The sequence below is a fragment of the Caretta caretta genome, chromosome 5, assembly GCF_965140235.1.
Source record: "Caretta caretta isolate rCarCar2 chromosome 5, rCarCar1.hap1, whole genome shotgun sequence".
Taxonomy (NCBI): Eukaryota; Metazoa; Chordata; order Testudines; family Cheloniidae; genus Caretta; species Caretta caretta.
The window spans coordinates 7,251,966-7,273,310 of NC_134210.1; the positions used below are offsets into that span (position 1 = coordinate 7,251,966).

The 21,345-nt window shown below is 42.1% G+C and overlaps 1 protein-coding gene across 11 annotated transcripts in view; it reads right to left on the bottom strand.

Annotated features, from left to right (window-relative positions):
- Positions 1-21,345, bottom strand: part of CELF4 (CUGBP Elav-like family member 4) — an 888,518-nt gene that overhangs the window by 761,774 nt on the left and 105,399 nt on the right. For all 11 annotated transcript variants that reach the window (XR_007356644.2, XR_007356643.2, XM_048849887.2 and 8 more), the window contains exon 2: positions 20,390-20,472. Coding sequence is in view for 9 of the 11 variants with exons in the window: in XM_048849887.2 (XP_048705844.2) it covers positions 20,390-20,472 (83 nt within the window). In the remaining 2 variants the exon portion in view is untranslated. The remainder of the gene's footprint in view (positions 1-20,389; positions 20,473-21,345) is intronic.

The window sequence follows — 21,345 nt, forward strand, 5'->3', positions numbered from 1 at the left end:
CAGAGCACTTTTGACAAGCTGGCCACTATTTAGGTTGCCTGGAAGGGGGCACTTTTGAAAATCTGGTTCCAGAAGGGGGTGCTTAGCCCTGATTGCCTTGTGCAACCCTCATTTTGGAGTGCAAAGGTCCTCAATTTCTTCATGAATTAACAACAGGATATGGACACTTTTCCCCTCGAGACAACCAGTTCACCTTGGGCGTTGGTCACTAACACCTGATTGCTGTGCAATTGTAATGCTGAAAGACCCCGGTTGTGGGCAGGATCGAACCCTGGACCTCTGGAGCTTCGTGCATGAGCCTCTACTGCATAAACTAAAAGCCAACTGCCTGTTAGCTAAGGCTGTAGAGCAAACTCATTAATCTCTCTCTCTCTAAGTGGTCTCGGTGCCACCAGATGGGACAGAACACCACACCCAGGAGATGTGTGGGTTACACAATGTTCTCTCTGACCTGTGATGGCTATACTTGACCAGGTATTGGTGGGTCACATCTAGAGTTGGCAAAAATTCAGAATTTCCATTTCATGGAAAATACTGGCATTTTGCCACTTGTTTTCATTCTGAATCCACACAAAAATGACTATTATTTTTCCCAAACTGCCCGCAAAAAAGAAATGCTGAAAAAATCCATTTTGAAATATTTTTTTTTTATTTTTTTCTTCAAAATGTCTGCTTCAAAACAAAATTTCCATTTTGGAATTTATTTTATGTTTATTTCTATATCCTTTTTATTATTTTGTAATTAATTTTAAAATAGGTCAGTAGTAGTTTTGTAACATAATATATGAACTATTCTATTATTTTATTTGATATCATTTTTAAAACCATTAAGGGCAGCAGCCAATTAGTGTAAATTGAAACACTGGATCTTTTTTTCTAGTTCACTACGTCTTCTGTTCATGCTGTATTGAAACCGTTTGACACTGTTATTTTCTTCTTCCAACTGTCAAACATAACATGAAATGTCAGCAGCCCCTAATATATCACATCACATAACTCGTCATATTGTGCACTATTAGCGACATACCATGGCATAATGCACCCATAATAAAAAATAACATACAAGTGAAAAAATAAATTAAAATCTATTTCAAAACACAAAAAAAAATCATTTTGAAAATATTATTTCCTGGGGAATTTTCATTTAAATTGATGCAATTTAGCAAAAATATTCCATTTAGTCAAAACGGCATTTTCCAACAGAAAAAAGTGTTTTGCTTAGATTTTTATGTCCAGCTCTAATCACATCAGAATTGGTCCTCGCTTGCTTTCAGTCTGAGAAAAGTAGCTCATGATTGAATGAGCCACGAAGACTAAACTAACCATTTCATCCTTAGAGGTGGATCATCATCTACGGTGATAGGAAACGCAACATGTTAATGCCTGTTTTGAAGATACAAAAGTACTTCAGTTTCCAAGGGTATGTCTTCACTGCAGAGTTCACTCAGGTGATCAGCACCTGGATTAGCCTAGCAGGCACACTGGAAACTCTATCTGAGTTAGTGTCCTCACTTGTGCTACACTCCTCCAGGTGTGTCACTAGGGCTTCTGGGGGCATATCCCCCGGTTCTTTGTGCTACTCTAAGCTGAGCTGCTCTATGATTCTTTCCTAGTGAATGTGGGAGAACTTGTCTGTCCCTCTGGGTACACAGAGGAACTGTGGAAATGCATTCTTGTTTCTGAGACAGGGGCAAGTCACATAACTGTCTTGTGTCTCAGTTTTCCATGTATAATCAGAAGAGACATTGTAAAAAGGTTTCCCTCCCTCCCACCAAGACTAAGTGGGATTTTTTAAAGTGTTGGCCTAACTTTGCTCTCACTGAAGTCAGTGGGAGTTTTACCACTGCCTTTTGTTAGAGCAGCGTTAAGCCAATACTCAGCATTTGAAAAATTCCACCCACTGGCCATTTCCATACCAAGCTGTCTCTTCCATCCACTATTAACTTCTTACCAACTTTCTTTCCGAATGTCAAAAGCCTGAATTAGCCTTTATTTTTTTCTGCAAATGACTAAGATGGGTTTTCTGCACTAAAGTGTCACTTCTAAATGTCTAATCTACAGAGCCACTGTACAAAACTCTTGAGGATACTCCTCACCTTGTTCCACGAGGAACTGCTCCCTCACTGAAATTCTGTTTTGATCCAAGCTTGAGAAAAAGCTTGTTTTCTATCCATGCACCCACACTGCTTCATGCCATTAAGTCATCAGATCTCACCAACTAGGCAGCTTCACCACATGGATAGGAAACCTCTACCAAACACACAGGTTTTGCATGAAGAGGTGTCAGTGAGATCTCATTTGGCCCCTCTGAACCGATACCAAGCACTGCTCAGCTGGTTCAGAGAATCTGGGTCATAATTTAGACAGCATCCTTTGATTAGAGCTGGCCAAATATGCATTGGAAAGGAACTCTGATACACATTTTAACAAGCACAACAAAAAGGCAATTGAAGTGTCATGAAAAAATTGGGTTCATTTCTATCCCTGTGAAATATTAACAATAATGGAATTTCTCATAAAACTGGTTTCCTGGGTTTTGACCAGCTCTAACTGTGATACTTGGGTGCTAGACAACCGTCTGAAATGATTATCTGAAAGAGTTTTCCAATTAATGGCTTACAAAGCATTTTTAAAATCTTGATAAACTTTTTGGGGCTCATCTCCTCTCAAATCTCCCCTCAATCTCCTGCCTACCGCCATACAATCTCCCATGCCAAAGCCACTATCAAAATTCATTTAATTTAACCAATTTATTCCCCAGTGGAAGTTTGGTCTCCTTGAGCCAAGGGCACTAATGTACAATTATTTTAATGATTTTTATCATAATTTGCGGCTGTTCCTGCCTCAGCTTCTTGCAATGGGAGGAGGGGGCCTTCTTGGGGAAGATAAATTTAATCCCCAGTGAAGTTTCCTGGAAAAATAAGGGCCTGAATGAATTAAAATCAGTTGAGGACAGCATCCCTCCCCCTACCCGTCAGAAGATGAGCGAATGTTGATTATAACACTCGGAGCCTAGAAATATTGAAGACAATTAACGCAGAAAACCACTCTTCTTCCCTTTAGTCAAAATGAAAGAGAATAAATATTATCTAGCAGGCAGAAGAGGAGTTATTTACTCTGCATGGAACCTAGCAGAAGAGAGCAAGGGGACAAGATCTCAACGGCTTGATCAACGGGTGTTAGCAATGCCAATGGGAAATGGTATTGTCTCCCCAAATCTGCTGACCATATGGCCAGAGTGATAGATAGCATGACTTTTGAGCCTTATTTTTCTACCCTCAAGGGCCAAGGTGCCAAATACCCGTGAATACTAGAGTTGATACAGAAATGAAAGTCACAAGACTCTTCCACCAAAAACTCTAGCTCCTTGAAGACACAACTAAACAATGCAGGAGTGGGGACTGGGGGTGCATTTTTATCTCTAATTTTCCTTCTAGAAGCAATGTACTTGACTTAGAATTCACCTACACCAGTGATAAACTCAAGCAATATAATTGATCTCAATAGTCACTTGAAGTATATCAGTGTAAATCAGCATAGGTTCAGGGACAATATCCTTAAGACCTAGTCTACTAAATTGTAACATGGCTGCACTTGGTTGTCAACAAGAAAGCTGGTCACAATTTTTATGATGAATATTGGGGGTTTGATACTAATCTTTGTATGTGCTCACACAAACAGGCGTGCACAAAAAAATAGTTTTTGGCAAAAAAAATTTTTGGCAACATTTTAATGAACAAATGACATTTTTGGTTTGAAATACTGGGAGAGGGAATCCCACTCTTTCTTTTTAAAATTTCTTCAGTGGTAAATACAGGAGGGAGGGAGTAAAACAGTGAAAAAAGAGTTGATACAAAACTGTTTGAAACAAAATGAAAAACAAAATTTCCATTTCATTTTGAAAAAAAAAATCACCTAGAGATTTTCCATCTTCCCCTCCAAAAACACAAACAACCCCCCCCCCCCTAGAAAAGTCTGAAACATTTTGAACAAAAATAAGATTGTTGTTTTTTTCCCCAAAAAAGTTTAACCTGAGAAATGCAAACAAATTTCAACCTGCTCTAGGCAACAATCACATGAGTTGAAGATGGTTTAGTGGGATGGCGGTGCTGGTGAATGACAGCAGTGATGTAGGGGAGGTATACTAATGATGGTGAGAAAGGAGTCTCTTGAGTTTCTGGAACCAAAGGTACTCGTCGAATGGTATGTCTTCACTGCAGAGATAACACAGGTTCTTACTGTGGTTTTAGCCCAACCCACTCTGCTGTCCACATAGAAAACTCCTGCCCCAAGTTTGGAGGTGCTTTATGCCCCGGCTATAGGTTAAAGACCAGGCTCTAGTTTAACTTGGGCTGGTCTCTTTGCAGTGAGGACAAAGGCTAAATCACTCAATTGCTCATCGTCCTCCAGTGCCTTCCCACAATTTCCCTCGAAAGACAGACAAGTTTTCCCACAGTTGACAGGGAAAGAATTCTAGAGCATCTCAGCATAAAGAAAATTCAAGAGCACCTCAGCAGAACGAACCATGGGATGCGCTTTTAGACACCCATGAGTGTGTGAAGAAACAGTAACGCGAGTAAGTCTTTGCTGTGGGGGTGCTTGCCCCCGTGGTAGGCTACTCCAAGCGTATGCAGACTCAGGTGCATGTTCCCCATGCTAACTCTGTAGTGAAAACATTCCCGAAGGGTAAGTCTACAATGCAATAAATAAATAAATAAATAAATCAATCAACCACTATTCTATAAAAAAATAGAAGTGTACATGTTCCCATTGGGGCTCTGAGATTCACTCCGCATCGTCAGGTTTCAAAGCTTGAGCAGGACTGTCTACGCTGCTATTTTTAAACCTGTAGTGTGAACCCTGCAAGTGGACTAAGCAGACCTCGTCTCTGAGACTCTCTGTCTTTTTGTTTTTTGCAGTGTAAACATAGTCAGTAATGCTGGAAGGGCTTTGCTGTGGGGACACTCACACCCGGAGTGTTTCTTCACCAGGGTTTTCACATTTTGGTGCATATTACCCAGTCTAACTCTGAAGTAAAACCATTCCCTAAGTGACTTTCAATGGCGCTTGTGCTCTTAAGTCACATAAGGCCTTTTAAGAAAATTCCAGGCTACAGCTGTAACTCTCCATGAGTACATAACATGAGGTTTACAACACTCCTCAGAGACCCAAGGTGATCACAGGACCGTGTGTGGATGTGAACAATACTTCATAGTTAGGTCTCAGTACAGTTTTGCAAACATCAAAGATGCCTCACAACTGCCAAATAAGACTCACATTGCCTGTGTACTAGAGCTGGGTGACATTTTTCAGCCAAAGCTTTTTTTTTCTTTTTTAAGCAAAAAGTGCAGATTTGGCAACAATCAAATATTTTAGGAATGAATGTCAGTTTTGCCCAAATGAAATGTTTTACTTCAAATTTTTTTTCCATGAAAAGTGTAGATTTTTTGGGTTTAAAATGACTTTTGGCTGCAAAATATGCTTTTAATTTGTACTTAAAATAAAAATGCTTAAAAAGGGTCAAAATCAAAAGGAAACATTTCAAGTTTGTCAACATGAAACATTCCGTTTGACCTGACATGGTTTTTTTTCGACGTTTTGATCGACTGAAAATGTCAAGAAATTGGGTTTTCAGTCTGACCTGAAACCAATGTTTCCCTTTTGAATGTTTTGCAGTTGCCAGCAAACCAAACAAAAATCAGCCAGCTCTGCTCTGCCAGGCACAGATCCCAGGTTCAAATCCTGGCCCTGCCCGTTCCCTCTCTGCATTGGCAAAGGCTACTCGGCCTGCATAGCTCAGGATTCAGTTCAATAGCATTTTCTAGATAGCGAAATAGAGGCAAAGACATAAGAAGTGACTTGGATCAAGCTCACAGAACAAACCATTGCAGCAGCTGACAACAGAAGGCAAGATCCTTGACTCCTAGTCTCCTGCTCTTAACCACTAGATACACTTTCCCTCCCCTATCCTCTATAAAATAACGTCCACAGCTTCTGCGCAAACCAGTTGCATGGCTGTATTAACAAATGTCTCTCTCCAAAGTCACTGAGCAAAAACGCGTTCCCCTGTTCCCGGCATCCAAAGAGAGCATCCTCTGCCGTCTCTGAGGGGGAGGGCGAGAGAGAAAGTTTCCTTGTGGAATCAAAAGGTTCCTCCGAATCAAGCCTGATAGGCTGCTGAAAATACAGCAGAGCAGCGTGTTTCTGTCAGTGAAAGAGCTTGTTTGTTACCATAAGGTTTGCACAAGGCAGATTGTTTGATCCTGTGAGGACTTTGATCTGCGCCAGCACCCGAAATACAGCAAAGAATGTCACTAGGCTTTGGAAATTGAAGGGAAAAGGGAAAAAAAATACAGGTGTGAGGCATCAAATGGCTGAATTCTGGATGTGTGAGCCAGCAAGTGTAACCATGTTTCAGGCGGAGGAGAGCAAGTATTGCAACCCTGATGGGGACGTGATGTCAATTTTTCACCTACAGCAAAAAAAAAAAAAAAATACAATCCCTCAGGAAAGGGGAGATTCAATAAGCAGCAGCAGAAGCTACTTGGCAGATGTTAAGGAAGCAGGAGCATGAGCCTTTCACCTATGGTAGCCTGGCGTCAAAGCCTGTCTTGGATCACAAGTGAAAATGAGTTTGCTGGTCTCCCCCTCCCAGCTTCCATTTGTCTAGATCACACAATACAGAAGTTGGTGTGATTGAAAGCCTATGCTCGAGACACACTCAAGGACCAGAATAGCAAAAGGTATTGATTAGCAAAGGGAGCCGAAGTTCAGGACTGGCATGGCTGCAGGCAGAGTTCCAAAACGAGAAGAGCAGCACGTGGGGTAAAGGCAGGGCATTGCTAGATGCATGCAGGGCTTGAATAGCAGAGAGCATTATGCAGGTCAGGTCAGAGGTGCCTGGGCAGAGCAGCCTGCCGGTCTGCAACAGAGGCGTTATGCAGAGAAGAGCTAAGTCAGCTGTCTTTGTGTGGCGTGTGTTTACAGTGTTTAGCACAACGGGGCCCTGCTACTTAATGCTAATGCAATACAAATAATGCACCGTAACAATAAATAATGTAAGCTAGGCCACGGTGCTGGAATAGCAGGGAGTGTAGCAGGGCAGGATCAAGTTGAATTGGCAGATCGCGTAAAGGGCCACAGGGCTGGAATAGCAAGAAACGTGCTCAGGAGCGAGACGGATTGGCAGAGTAGCCCCTGTCCACATTATTCCTAGTGCAGGATAATGTCATGTTACCCCATCACTGTCAAATTCAATCACAGAAAACAAAACCATAGCATCTCTAGAGGGAGCAACGTTAGGAGAAGCCAGATTACTCTTGGAAGATGCCCTCCTCCCCCCTACAACCATCCATCCAAACAGGGAGAAAGGACAGAGGTGACCCAACAAAGCCATCCATCTCCCCATATTTTTCTTCACCCGGGGCTGCTGAAGAAGAAGGTGGCACGCAGAACGACACTGACAAGCCCTCACTGCTGCTAACCAGCCTCCGTTCCCTGCCCCTTGGAGAGATGCAGAAGAACCTGATAAACATCTTGCATTATGTCTGGGAGAGGAGCAGAAAGGGAGGGGTGAGGGGAACAGCACAAAGCAGTAGGCTGAATGCAGTGACAATAGTTCTCTTTATTATTCTTGACATGACCCTAGTACTAGTGCAGGGTTGTTTGCGGGATGCCTCTTTTTATTGAAAGATATATCTGACCCGAGTTTTATTACAGATGTCAAATACAGTGTATGGAAGTGTAGTAGGAGTCTACAAGAAATTCTCCTTCTCTCTCTCTCTCTTTTTTTTTTTTTTAAGTAATACTAAGAATGTCACTCTTTCCTTATTTATTTTCAGATCAGTCATGAGGAAGGGAAAAGAGACAGGGCTCCTTTCTGAATGACAAACATCACCCTGAGACTTCACCTTTCATTCAAGAAAAGGCACATTCCACCAGCTATTTTTATTTTTTTATACCATGGTATCATCTAGAGACCTCAACTGAGGTCAGGGTCTGTGCGCGCCGGGTGCTGTACATACACAGAATGAGATACAGTCCTGGCCCTGAAGAACTTCAATCTAAATAGACATGACAGACAAAGGGTGAAAGAGAGGTAGGTTATATATCCCCATTTTACAGTAGGGGAACCAAGGCACAGAGAGATGAAATGACTTGCCCACCATCATTTAGGACATCTCTGGCAGGAATGAAACCCAGCTCTCCTAGTGGTAGTTCAGTGCTTTAGCTCAGTAATTTTGAACCAGGGGTACATGTACCCCTCGGTGTACACTGAGGTCTTCTGCGGGTACATCAACTCATCTAGATATTTGCCTACTTTTACAACAGGCTAGATAAAAAGCACTAACAAAGGCAGTACAAACTAAAATTTCATACAGACAATGACTTGTTTATACTGCTTTATAGACTATAAGCTGAAATGTAAGTACAATATTTATATTCCAGTTGATTTATTTTATAATTATATGGTAAAATGAGAAAGTCAGCAATTTTTCAGTAATAGTGTGCTGGCCCACTTTTATATTTGATGTCTGATTTTGGAAGCAAATAGCTTTTAAATGAAGTGAAACTTGGGGGTAGGCAAGAAAAATCAGACTCCTGAAAGGGGTACAGTAGTCTGGAAAGGCTGAGAGCCACCGCCTTAGCTCAACAAGACCATCCTTTCTTCCAGGCTGGATTGGCCAGTGGTTTACTACCATGCCTTCCCTTTCCCATGTTTTGCCCTAAGGCGGAACCTGGAACCTACCCAAGGAGGCAATTTAAGAGGCTGCACAAATTCCACAAGTGACATGGCTAAGATAGTTTCTTATGAAAATGTTCATAAAAAACGCTTCCCATTTTCTAACCAGCTCTATTTGTTAGTCATCCTCCTTTGGCCCTGCTGGGAGGACTCAAAAAGGATCAGATTTTCTTCACAATCAGGAGCTTTTATTCCCCAAAACTTGTGCCCAAAGGAGTCATCGAGCAGGTCCATAAGGATGGGGCAAGCTAGAGCAGCCATGCATCCCCCCAGCCTGGGGGTCAAATTCAAATCTGGGATCAGTGAGTGTAACTGATGTGGGGGGAGGTGCAGCCATTTTACACTAGCTCTGAATCTCGTTCACTAAATAAAATGAGCTTTGACTCAGGAGAGATCCTGTCTTTCGACCTTCTGGGTAAGATATAGCAATGCAGGGATGGCCAGCAGAGACTTTCTAGGACACCCAGCAATTCTTTCCAGAATCTAACCAGAGTGCCCTCCAGTGGCTCAGCTCTATCATCACACCATTCTGGATAGGCCTAGAGTTCAAACAACGCTGAGAAGCAGTTGTGGCCAACTGGCCGGGCCATGAATAATAATAAAAGTAACGATAATAAAGAGTGTTTGCACATCAATGCAAAAGAATGAGAAATAAAGAGGATAAATGTGGCTCTTAATCTTCAGCTATCTGCATGGGAAAGTTTGATTAATAACTACAGAGGCTTAACATAACCTCCTTGGATAACGAGTGAGGTGGCCTTCTCGAAGCCCTGATTATCCTCTTCTAATGGGCTTCATTTATTGTGTAAACTAATAATGGAGGCCTAAGCACTGCGCACTCCTGGGTCTGCAGGAAAAACACTGGGCCCAAATGTGATTATGTTGGTGAAGAGTGCCCGACAATACAGCGCGTTGCTGTGGGAGGGTCTGTGGAGGGGAGGAGAGAAAGAGTACATATTGCAAAGAAAGGGAAGAAACAAAGAAAAATGGGAGATTTAAAACAGAAACGTTAATTTCAGTCTCGGCAGCACTTGTATAAATCCACTGGGATCATTCAGGGTTTACACCAGACTCCACTGAGAGCACGAATATGGCCTTGAGCTGCTAAGAATGGGAAAGACAGGTATTAGTAATGAGGGAGTCTGATTGGAATCCTGTCCAGAGAATCAGCAGCAAGGCCAAGACCCCGGGAGTAACTTGAGTTGTCAGTCAGGCTTTCCATGCCAGAGAGTAAAGAGATGCTCAAACAGCAATGGATTCCCCAAAGTGAGCAAGTTCAACAGCACAGCCTCGGTCCCAGAAAAGAAACAAATGACCTTCCAGGTCCCTAGGCTGAATCTCTAAAGTGCAAGCCCTACTGAAGGGAGGTGGCTTTTCAGGGCATCTTAAAGGGACACCACCAGGATAAGCCTATCTGATTCTGACCTGAGTTACATCGATGTAAATCTGACTTAAGGCAATGAAGTGTCCCTGTCTACATCAAGTAGACAGAGTGCAGAATTAGGCCCGCTCTATTGAAAACCATATTTCTTAGCTGCATAATGAACATCACATTTGATTATCCAAAATGAAATAATTGTAAATATACCTGATCTGAGTCTGTTTAACTGTTGCACTTCACTCAATAGAGACAATGGGATGAGGTTGGACAGACTCGCTTCGGAGGCATTAGCTCTAGTCTCTGGTGTTTGGGTTCACAGCACTGAGGGAAAATGTTTCAGGCTTAATACCAGAAACACAGATGGACCCAAACCAAAGCTCCAGATTTGAAACATCCCTTTGAAGATGTTCAGATCTGGATTGCAGGGCAGAACTTTCCAACTTCCCTCATTGTATAGGACTGATCTCATTACCTATTATTTATTTTACAGTAATGTCTATGGATCATCATCATGGACAGCCGTGCAAGGCACTGCACAAACTCACAACAATGGTCCCTACCCTGACATATTTTAATTGAAGTATAAGAGATGAGACAACCAGTGAACACAACAAACAGATGTGTGAGGGGCGAAGGGAGCATATGGAAATGATGCGACAATGCGACATGGCTAGCCAGGCGAGCAATGGTCACAGACTGCCAGACGCTTAGCCAGTGTCCAAAGGCGAGCATTAAGGAGGAATTGTGAAGGATGACACTGAAGTGGCCTTTGTGGATGTTTATGGGGAGTTTAAGGCCAGTGTGGGAGAAAGTGCAAAGGGGATTGTAACCAATGGCTAACATCATTAGCAGGGATAGGGGCTGGAGTGGACATCTCAACAGCAAACAACAGAGGACAGGTGGGGAAGGGATAGTGAGGAAGGGGCTTAAAAGAAAAGATGAGTAGTTTGTGAATATTAGACAGACAGATGTGTCTGTCCATATACATATAAGTATCTATGGGCCTGATTCTGATCTCACACCAGTTTTACAATGGTATAATTGAGACCTTTGTGTTCGTTTTTGTTTTTTTTTAAATCTAACATTTAAAAAACTTTACTGACAGTTTTTGTGAAATACTTTACTACACATTAAACCCTAACCCTAGGGCTATTGTCACTCAACAATGTTACTTTAACAGCAACAAAAAAGCACAAAGAATGAACCTGATTCCAATCTTGCTTATACTCGTGTAAATCAGGAATTATTCCATTGAACAAACTGGTGCAGTGTAAGTGACATCAGAAGCTGATCTCAACAGGTTTTAAAACACAACCATTGACCAGAAATGGTTTCATAGCAGCAGAGCAGAGTTGATCAAGCCATGCACAGAACAAGGGATAAATAAACCCAGCACTTCAACATGCGAGTTAAGCAACAACCTGAGCATTAGCTTGGAAGAGCTTAATTACAACCGGACAAAATTCGCTTTGCCAGTGCCTGGCCAGGAAACAAATATGCAACTCCACCATCCAGGTGGCATGCTGAAGAACGAATTAACAGTGGTGGAAAACGGACAGAAGCAGCAAAGGATTATGGGGGTTTAGCTTCCCACACATAATGGGGCAAGGAAGGAGTTTGACTTCATCCCCATACCACCAAGGAGCTGATTTGGAGCATGTATCCAAGGTCAAAATTCAACACACACAATTCACCCGAGTTCTAAAATGCTTTTTAAAATATACATTAATAAGACAAGACTTTTTTGGGGGGGTTGGGGGGGGGGGGGGGAAGGAAGTATGGGAAACAAGATACAATCACATTTCCATTAAAGAGAAAAAGGCACATTTCTTCTTTGAAAAATAGGTTAGGCTTAATTTTGTCCTTGTACTTACAGAAACTAATCAGAAAGCTTTGACATTGCTGGGAATCTGCCAAGTGCCGCCGCTCATACATGTGGTGCCACTTTAAGGTTTGCACTGCAGCTACTCAGCAGAACAAAGTCACTTCGGATACCTACTTGCCTGAACTGATAGCACAGACCCAAGTCTAGTCATTCCCCATCTCTCCCTCCCCCCTGCCAAAAGAAAAGAAAAGAGCCTCTGAAGTTAAGTTTAGATATTATGTAGGTCATGTTATGCCAAGTCACATTAGAAGTTGTTCTGAAGCAGAGGACTATGATGGGAGATTACACTGTAATTACACTACATTATTAGCACTAAAAGGCCCCCATTCAGCAAAGTATTTAAACACATGCCTATCTTTGAGCACCTGAGTAATTCCATTGACTTCAAAGGTACTGCTCCAATGCTCAAAGCTAGTCACATGTTGAACTACCTTGCTGAATTGCAGCTGGAGATGGGAGAGTGTTTAAGGCAAAATAGGTTACTCCCTTGTATCTGTTTACATCAATGGGATTTTGCCAGAGTAAAGACAAAGGCCTGGTCTAACCTAGGAAATTAAGTCCATATAACTATGTTGCTCAGGAGTGTGAAAAAGCCACACCTGAGCGATGCAGTTAAATTGACCTAACCCTCAGTATAGACGCTGCTAAGTCAATAAGAGAATTGTCCTGTAGACCTAGCTACTGCCTCTTGGGGAGATGGGAGTACCTATACTGATGGGAGAACCGCTCCCGTTGACATAGGTAATGCCTTCACTGAAACACTACAGCTGCACCCACTGCAGGATTTCAAGTGTAGACAAGCCTTAAGGGTAAAATTTTCAAAAGGCGTAATTGATTTAGGAATCTAAATCCTATTTTCAAAAGTAACTTAAGTCTCATGCATCCGACAAAGTGGGTATTCACCCACGAAAGCTTATGCTCCAATACGTCTGTTAGTCTATAAGGTGCCACAGGACTCTTTGCCACTTTTACAGATCCAGACTGACACGGCTACCCCTCTGATACTTAAGTCTCAAAGAAACTCCAAAGTTTCACCTTTGAAAATGGGACTAAGTCACATACGTGCTTTTGAAAATTTCACCCTAAGAGTAAAATAATGACCGCCAGGTTTGGCTCTCTGCCTCCAGTTACACAGAATTACCTGTCTGTCTAGATACACAGGGAGAGAAAAACATCAAAGGTTCTCTGCATTTTTCCTCACTCATTCTTTATTATTGAGAGATGATTACATGAAAACAGGATCATAATTGCTTACTAATTCAGATGCTCCTGCTTTTCCCTTGAAAAATGCATGCTCCACAGAAGGGTCATGGCTCAAAACTCTAGAGTATTGCAATTGGAAGCCTTAGATTTATGGGCCCATTAAGTGGTAAGGGCCTGACCCTGAAAGGTGTGTATCAGCTTCCCCAAGACACCAAGTGCCCTCAGCTCCCATGATCTTCAACTGGAACTTGCCTGATTACAGTGTAAGGACTGCATGATATGGCCCAGTAAGTCTTGTGGATGCTCAGCATTTTGCAGGATCAGACCTCCTAGTTGTAGAATTCTTAGTAATGTTTTATGTCCCCACTGCAAGTCCTGGTTTCTGGTTCACCATCATTTTAACAGCAACCGATACAGGGCTGATTTCCCTCTTTCCCACAACATGTAGCTCCACTGATCTCTCAGTCAGATTACTGCTGATTTACACCGGTGCAAGTGAGGACAGAATCAAGGGCCTGGTGTGTACAAACACAGGCCAGGGTGAAGATCGCTCACAGAGAAGAGAAAACTTTTTAGGGTGAAAAAAGAATGTCCATGTTAATTCCCTTAATAATAATAATGAACAATGGATGTAAAACAAAAGCATACAACCAAGAGGTCAGATTTGTTTCCAACCTTAGATGTTGTATCAGCTTCCCTTTCAGTAGCTTAAGCCCAAAATATGACCTATCTTAAAGTTACATAATGTGTGTGTGTACGCACACACACACTGAACAGGGATATTATGAGAGCCTAACTCAATCTCCACGCCTGGCTTTGACAGAAACTGAGGGCACCCATCCTCTCACTGGATGAGTCCCCGAGCTGATTTGATTGGTGTGTGCTGTGCCGCTATGAAAATGGAAATGTTTTTGCTGAGATCCAGGTTTGCCCTCAAATCGTTACACATTATCTATTTATTTATGCATAAACAGTGGCATTCTGGTTTGGAGAATAGGGACCCTTTGATGGGAGGTAAGCTTGACTAGCCTATGGGAGTTTACTGTTATGCATATAAATGAGGCCATACATACAAATATGCACAGCAGACAAGTGAAAATATATAGCACCTCTTTAAAATGAAATACTTTGATTGCTCCAATCACAAGAAGTTGTAAAACTACCCTGAAGAATTAACAGCCTCAGTACATGCTAACTACATCCATCATGAATTCGTCTTTAGTTTCTGTTATCACATCACTGTCTCCTGGGATCCCCAGCCTTGTCATCATTTGCCCTTTATAATTTATTCAGCTTGTACTTGCCTGAATCCTTTCTACTTATCATTCATCTTTACAGTTGTACATAAAATTAGATTGATCCTCCTATGGCATACACGTCAGAAAGAGAAAAGTTGTCATTGAGTAACACATGAAGCGAATGAAGGTCCAACAACGGCTTTTGTTGAATTGCTCAGCAATTGTCCTTTGAGATCCAAATGAAAAAAAAAAAGAGAGAGAGATAATACAATCTTTGGAATTTCATTTTAATTTTCCTGTAGATATGTGTGCGCGTGTATATATATATATACACATACACACACATATACAGTGTTATATATTCATGTATATATTAATTTCCTCTAAAGCTCAAAGACAAGCAAGATCTCATTGCTCGAATTTTGCAAATCTAAAAGGGAGCTATTCGGAAGCTACAGATGTAATGAGTGTGCTGGTCTGAGGTGAGACGGCAGCACACACACACTGGTTCTGACACAACACTTACACTGTAGCCTTTTCCTCCAAAGCTCTTTGGACTGGAACGTAGAGAGTGAGTTTACTTTGTATTCCTGTGGTTGCGGGAGTGGGGCTACAGAAGCCAATCTTTAACTAGTGAAATGGAACTTTAATGTTTACAAAGCAGATAGGACCCAGGTGTTTCATCTCATCTGGTGAATAGCACAGCACTGCCAAACTACAGGGGTTTTTAGTAAATGGAAAGTGGCTTTACTCCCCCCACACCCTTCCTTTCCCTGAAGAAAGAGCCAAAGAGCCTTTGACCTTCTGATCAGCCTGGGGAGAGGAGGGAGAAGAATCTTTTTTAACCATGACGTGGATGCCCGAAGATTTCAAGGAGAATTTCTACAGGCTCAGTGTTTGCAAGTCTCTTCCCTCAAATCTGTTTTTGCTCCTTTTCATCTTCATTTTTTAACTTTGGAAACAGGCATAGTTCTCCCAGGGGAACAATTAAATGTGTTTTCTTTCAAAATCTAAAGGGCATGGTGAGCAGCTTGTATGTTCAGAGGGCTACTTTAATCAATGGAATCCTTCCAGCCTGCCACTGCTGACCAAATTACAACTTACATTGGTAGTGAAAACTTTTCAGGGCGGTGGGGGGGATCTAAATCCAGCTTTTGGCCTAATGCAGTGTGCAGGGCAATATGCAACTTCATAGTTTCCTAACAAGCTTCTAGGAAACCCACTGAAGCATTAAAAAGTGAATTAATATTGTAAAATTACAGCACAGCCTACTAGACTGGATGAAATTCATACCCTGTGCACAGGGCCCTTGCAAGGTCTACGCACTACTTGAGTCTCACTTAAGCCCTGTTGTGAGGATTTCAGTAACTAAGGGCTGAATTTCACTCCTTACACATGATGAATTTCACGGAGGCATGATTGGTAACATGCACATGCATTTCATCAAGGCATGATTGGTAACACACAGGAGAATTTCAGTAAATTATGAAACAGGAACCACGCCTCTGGATTCAATAGCTATCGTTTCCTTCCAATTTTAAAGGAGCTTCAGAGCACCTTGACATTCCCCAGTTTCCTGATACTATTGCAACACATATTTACCCTCCTTTGGTTTTACAGAAACACTCAATTAGATGTAATACGGAATGGCATAGGTTGGTTTGGGCGGCATAAAGACAGCAACAGATTGGGTGCTATTAGAAGCAAAATAGAAACTCTGTAAGTTGCTGAGAAATATAATACAGCTGCAGTACTATTTCTCCCCTCTCAATAAGATGACAAAATAATTTTTGATGGATTTCAAAGTCTGGGAAGGCACCTAAAATTTTGGAGGTTAACAGTTTGCCAGCTATTCCTTTTTATATTTATTCTTTGGAGCCTTGCTGGTGAGTTCTGATTTTATAGAAAACAGGCAGCCCCCCACAACCAACAGCCCCTTCAGTCCCTGTGTCTGAGAAACCACAAAGAAACAGAGAAAAAATGCAACCGTGCTTATCATACATGAGCTCAGTTTATTTGTGTCATAAATAAAAGTCGATCTTGATAGCCTAATTACATTTCTCAGCATTATCCTCTGACGTTAGCCTCAGAAAGAAAGAAAGGGGGAAAAGTTGACTTTGCTATAATTTGTAATCAAAATGACTAACTTAAAACAATTTTATTTCCCTAATTTCATTTCCTATGGAGCTCTGCGGGGCCAATAGCTAATATTAAACCGAGCGGGCAGGCACATAATTCTCATGTCCCCTGCACTGTCATTGTTGGGGTCATATTTTTGCTTTCTCCTAGATTATGGACTGCATTTCTTACATTGAACTTTCATCATGGGGAGATTTACCAGGCTCAGAATTCCCAAGGGGGAATCAACTTTTACATTTTGTATTCTCTCCCATCCCCCTCCCATTAAAATATTCCACCTTGCCTAATTTGCCTTTGAGATGTCTAAAAATGCTAGTGGTTTTCCCAGCATGAAGGATTAGCACAGATTATGGTGAACAGTGTTAATTATAGGCGGGGAAAGAGAATAGTGCATCTCTCCAATCTGTTCTTGATTTCCCTTGTGTCTGTCTGGCTGGTAATAAGCCTCCTTTAATCTGGCAGTCCCCTTGGTGAAATCAGCACCACGGACAGCAATATTGATTGCTTCTGAGAAACCATCACAGCTGCTCACCCAAATTACCTTTGATATGTGACCTTTAATGTAATTACTGCAACATCAAAGCATTTCTATAAATTATTAAAAAACTAATATACTTCATCATCCAGCTATTCTATTATATGTAAAATAAACAATCACAAGTAAATGTTAAAATTTGAATCGCCTGGCACTCACAATAGTGTTCTAACGCACACCCAGTCCTTCAGTTTTAGGCAGAAGACACTTTCAAACTGTCCCAAGCAGTGGACTGAAGAAGATTTCACAAGCAAGTTGATATTTTACATTACGTTCTACTTCCCGCAAAATATTTATCACAACTCTCCCCCTAAAAAATGGACCATAAAGACTTTATTAATCAACACACACCTGCTTAGAAGTGTTTTGATTATTCCACAAGATGACTTTATATCTCACATATAACAAGAAAATATGTGAAACATATTTCTGTCATCTTACAAAGCACATCCAGAAAGTAATTACTGTAAAATATGTGCATGTAACCACTCCACTAAAAACACAGTGATACACAGCTGAGAGGCAGGAGCTTGGATCTATGCACAAAATTCTGGTGCCTCATCATTTCCATACATTTGCATTTATGTGCATATTATTACAAATGACTCAGTTCTATGTTTTATAACAGCAAATATGCATGCAGTAGTAATACAAGAGCAAGTACTGTATAATTTACTGGGGGGGAAGCCTCAATTCAGTGATCTACTGTATGTATTACTTTCCCCTTTCTATACCTGGCTTGTTAATTATTTTCATGCTTCTTCAGTAGTATTGTTTGTGTCACAGAAACTAGCAGGTGAAGGGAATGTGTTATATATGTATTGTTTGTAAACTCATGTCAGAGAGGACTTTGACCCTTGACCTAAGGCATGCTTCTCATTTTATGGTGATGAATTATGCTTAATATTGCCAGTGCATGTCATCAAGCCCAGTTAGGTATGTCATAAAATACTCCCCTGCTACTTGCATAGGAGCCATAAAATAATATCCTGGCATGAGAGCTTATCAAAGACAAGGCTGGTTCCCTGAAACAAACTAGAGAAACATCATCCAGAGGATGAGTTCAGGAACTTGATGGAAAGGTGTCTGCAGCCAGGTTGGGTGGGAGAAAGAAGGGCTTGATCCCAAGAGGAATAATTGGAATTGAAGTCAAAGGCTCTGGTGGGTGCTCAGTATATTTGAAATTCTGGTCACTTATTTCAGCACAGAGCCTCCATCATTGCCCTCGGGGTCAGATTCTGATCACTATTACAGCCAGTGTTAAACATGAATAACTCTCCTGAAGTCAATGCTGTTAGTCTGGGTTTAGAGCATTGCAAATGAGGTCAGAATTTGAATTGATAAAAGCTAGAGGTACTCAGACCCTCATAGTATCAGACATAAAACGTTAAGGGTAAACTCCTACCCCTGTTGCAATCAACACAAGCTTTGCTATTGACTTCAATGGAGCCAGGATTTCACCCTCAGAGCTTTGTTGTTTATATAGACATACAGACATACACCTTGGCCACAAATACAAATCTGGGTGTCTAAAATCAGGCTCTCAAACTCCATATTTAGGCAAATAATTTTTCACCTGATTTTCAAAAGTGCTGAGCACCCAGCAACTCTCATGGACTTCAGTTGAGTTATTCCAGTTTTACACCAGCCTCACTGAGACATGACTTTGACCTCATGGAAATGATATGAGCTCTGGGCATGATTAAAATAGTCTGCTTTTCAATTCCTGAGTATCCAACAACTCCCAGTGAATGGCTCTACTAAATAAACAACCTTTTTTGAGAATCAGGACCCCAATTTAGCCACTTAATTATGGATTCAGGTTTGAAAATCTTGATCCCTGTGTTTTTGCATGCGTATGCCTCTAAAACATGCTCAATAAAATATAAACAAAGAAGCTGTTATTTGAAACATCCCTAAGCTAAATATCTGTCTTTTGTGAGTATGTGCACACACACACTCTTTAGTTGGTAGCCCAGGCACAGAGACGGCATGGATTTAAAAAGAAAATAAACAGGAAGGAATCACCCCTTAGTAGCAACAATGCAACCAGAGCCACTCATATTTTTGAGAAGAACTAGTTTGTTGGAGCTGTCACCAGGCGTGAAGGTATTCTTAGTGAACAACGCGCATACATACACACACAAACCACACCCGTTATGACAAAGATCGCACCGAACGAGTGAGTGTGTGGGCATCTGCACTGGTAAGGGGATGAAAAGATAGGTAAGTTCTAGAGACTGATACAGGGCCATGGAAATATCAGGAGAAACAACAATTTCTCAGCAGTTGAGAGTAACTTGAGTCTAGTGATAGCAACTCCCAGCTTGCATACAGGGGTAGATTAAAGTAATGCAGTCCTTGTTCAAAACTCTGAGTGTATAGACTTATGGGTAAACCTTTCCTCCCAGCCTCTTCATTCTACACATACCCCTTGCCCCCTGACCTTTATGGACACATCTCTGTCCCTCCTGAGTCCTTCATCCTTTATCCACATGAGACAGAGCAGGCAGAGATACTCCCTCCAGCTGCAATCAGATCTGCACTGTGCTTCTCCCTGTCCCTGTACACCAACCACACCCATGTCTCCCCCACCCCCAATCCTTACCACTGGCCTGAGAAACCCAAGGACCGGTCTCAATCCGCCCCTGCAGGCCAGGTCTTCCCCTCAGAGTGATGTTTCTATTTTTAGTTCTGCTTGTGTTGTCTGAACCTCAGATCTTGCTCATGTGAATAATTTTCCTCATTATCTCATGTTCTTCTCTTCTCTCTCTCTTTTTTCTCCTTGTCTCACTGCCTTTCCAATCTGCTACAGCTGCTTGAATACTAAAGCAACTGAGTCAAACCACTTTGTCATGAAGAACATGTTTTCAGTCTGTGATAACTCAATAATTCAAACCGTTTCTTTTTGCCACCACGCCTTGCTTTGTCGAGGGGCGGAGGGGCGGGGAAGTGGAGGTGTTACCTCATACACACATGTCCATGCACGAATCAGAAGGCTGAGCCCTAAAGCCTCTTTCTCACATGACAAAGGGTGGCAGAATCCAGCCCCAAATGGGTTATTTTCCGCTGTGTGCTTCTGGATACAACAACAAGCTGAGGTTTGCTACGTCTGGAAACATCTAGGCTGGATTGTGGCACCTTGATTTTATAGCCCCATGCAAATATGGACTCATCCGAGCAACAACAGTCATTAATCATCATACCCCCAAATGGGAACGTAATATACAACCCAATGCAGATGAAAACAGCAATCTGGACTCACCCCTGGCAGTGTCTTCTGTTCATGCAGCGCACTCTGGGCCTTCAGGGCAGACTCCCTTTCGCAGTATGTTAGGAAGGCACACCCTGCAAACGAAAGACAACCCTGCGTTAAGTACAGAGCTTCGGTGTGGATCAGCTTAGGAGCAGGATGCAGAACAATGCTCAGCTTCTTGCTTTTCCAGCGAGGGAGCTGCAGACTCCCTTTCCCTAGTGGGATACTCTCCCAGGAATAGAATGAATCCCTTTCCCCAGGCTCTCACGATAACAGGAAACTGTGTCCAGCACGTGCTCATCGGGGGGGGGGGTGATTCCGCCTCATTGCATTTATCCATGCTGGGTAAAAGCATGGAGCAGGATGCGGAGCAGAGAGGAACCCACTCCGACATTAATGGGGCTGTTGATATGGGACTGACATTTTATTCCTACCAAGTTGCAGCAATGCGGACAAGGAGTGGAGTGTGGAACCAAGATCTCCTAAGCACACTGTGGACCATGATTAAATCCTCATGCTCCCCTTTGGTACCATGCATCCAGAGTAAGGGGCACACAAGGACTTGGGATTTCCAACTGCAGAGGATGACACATAGCACTTAACCTGGCTCGCATCCCCGAGTAACCCCCCATTTGCATTCACACTGGAGAATAACCACCTGGCACTCCCCGCTTGCTCAAAGCCAGACATACGAAGGCAATTACGCTGAGGCCCAGATGAACAATCCAAACATCGTATCACTTTAGAAAGCATTAGAAATTCAGAGCTGCCACAGTGGATCAGATCACTGGTCCATCTAGCGGGGCAGCCTATCAACTGCAGGGGCCATTGCCTGCCATGGTAGAATGGTAAAGGAAAGTAAAAAACCTCATTGTGCAACAGGCCAATGTTGCAATATCCTAGTTATGCATGCAATGTGATCAGATTATTCCCCCTTACTGGAGTATACGGAAAGGCTGCCAGTC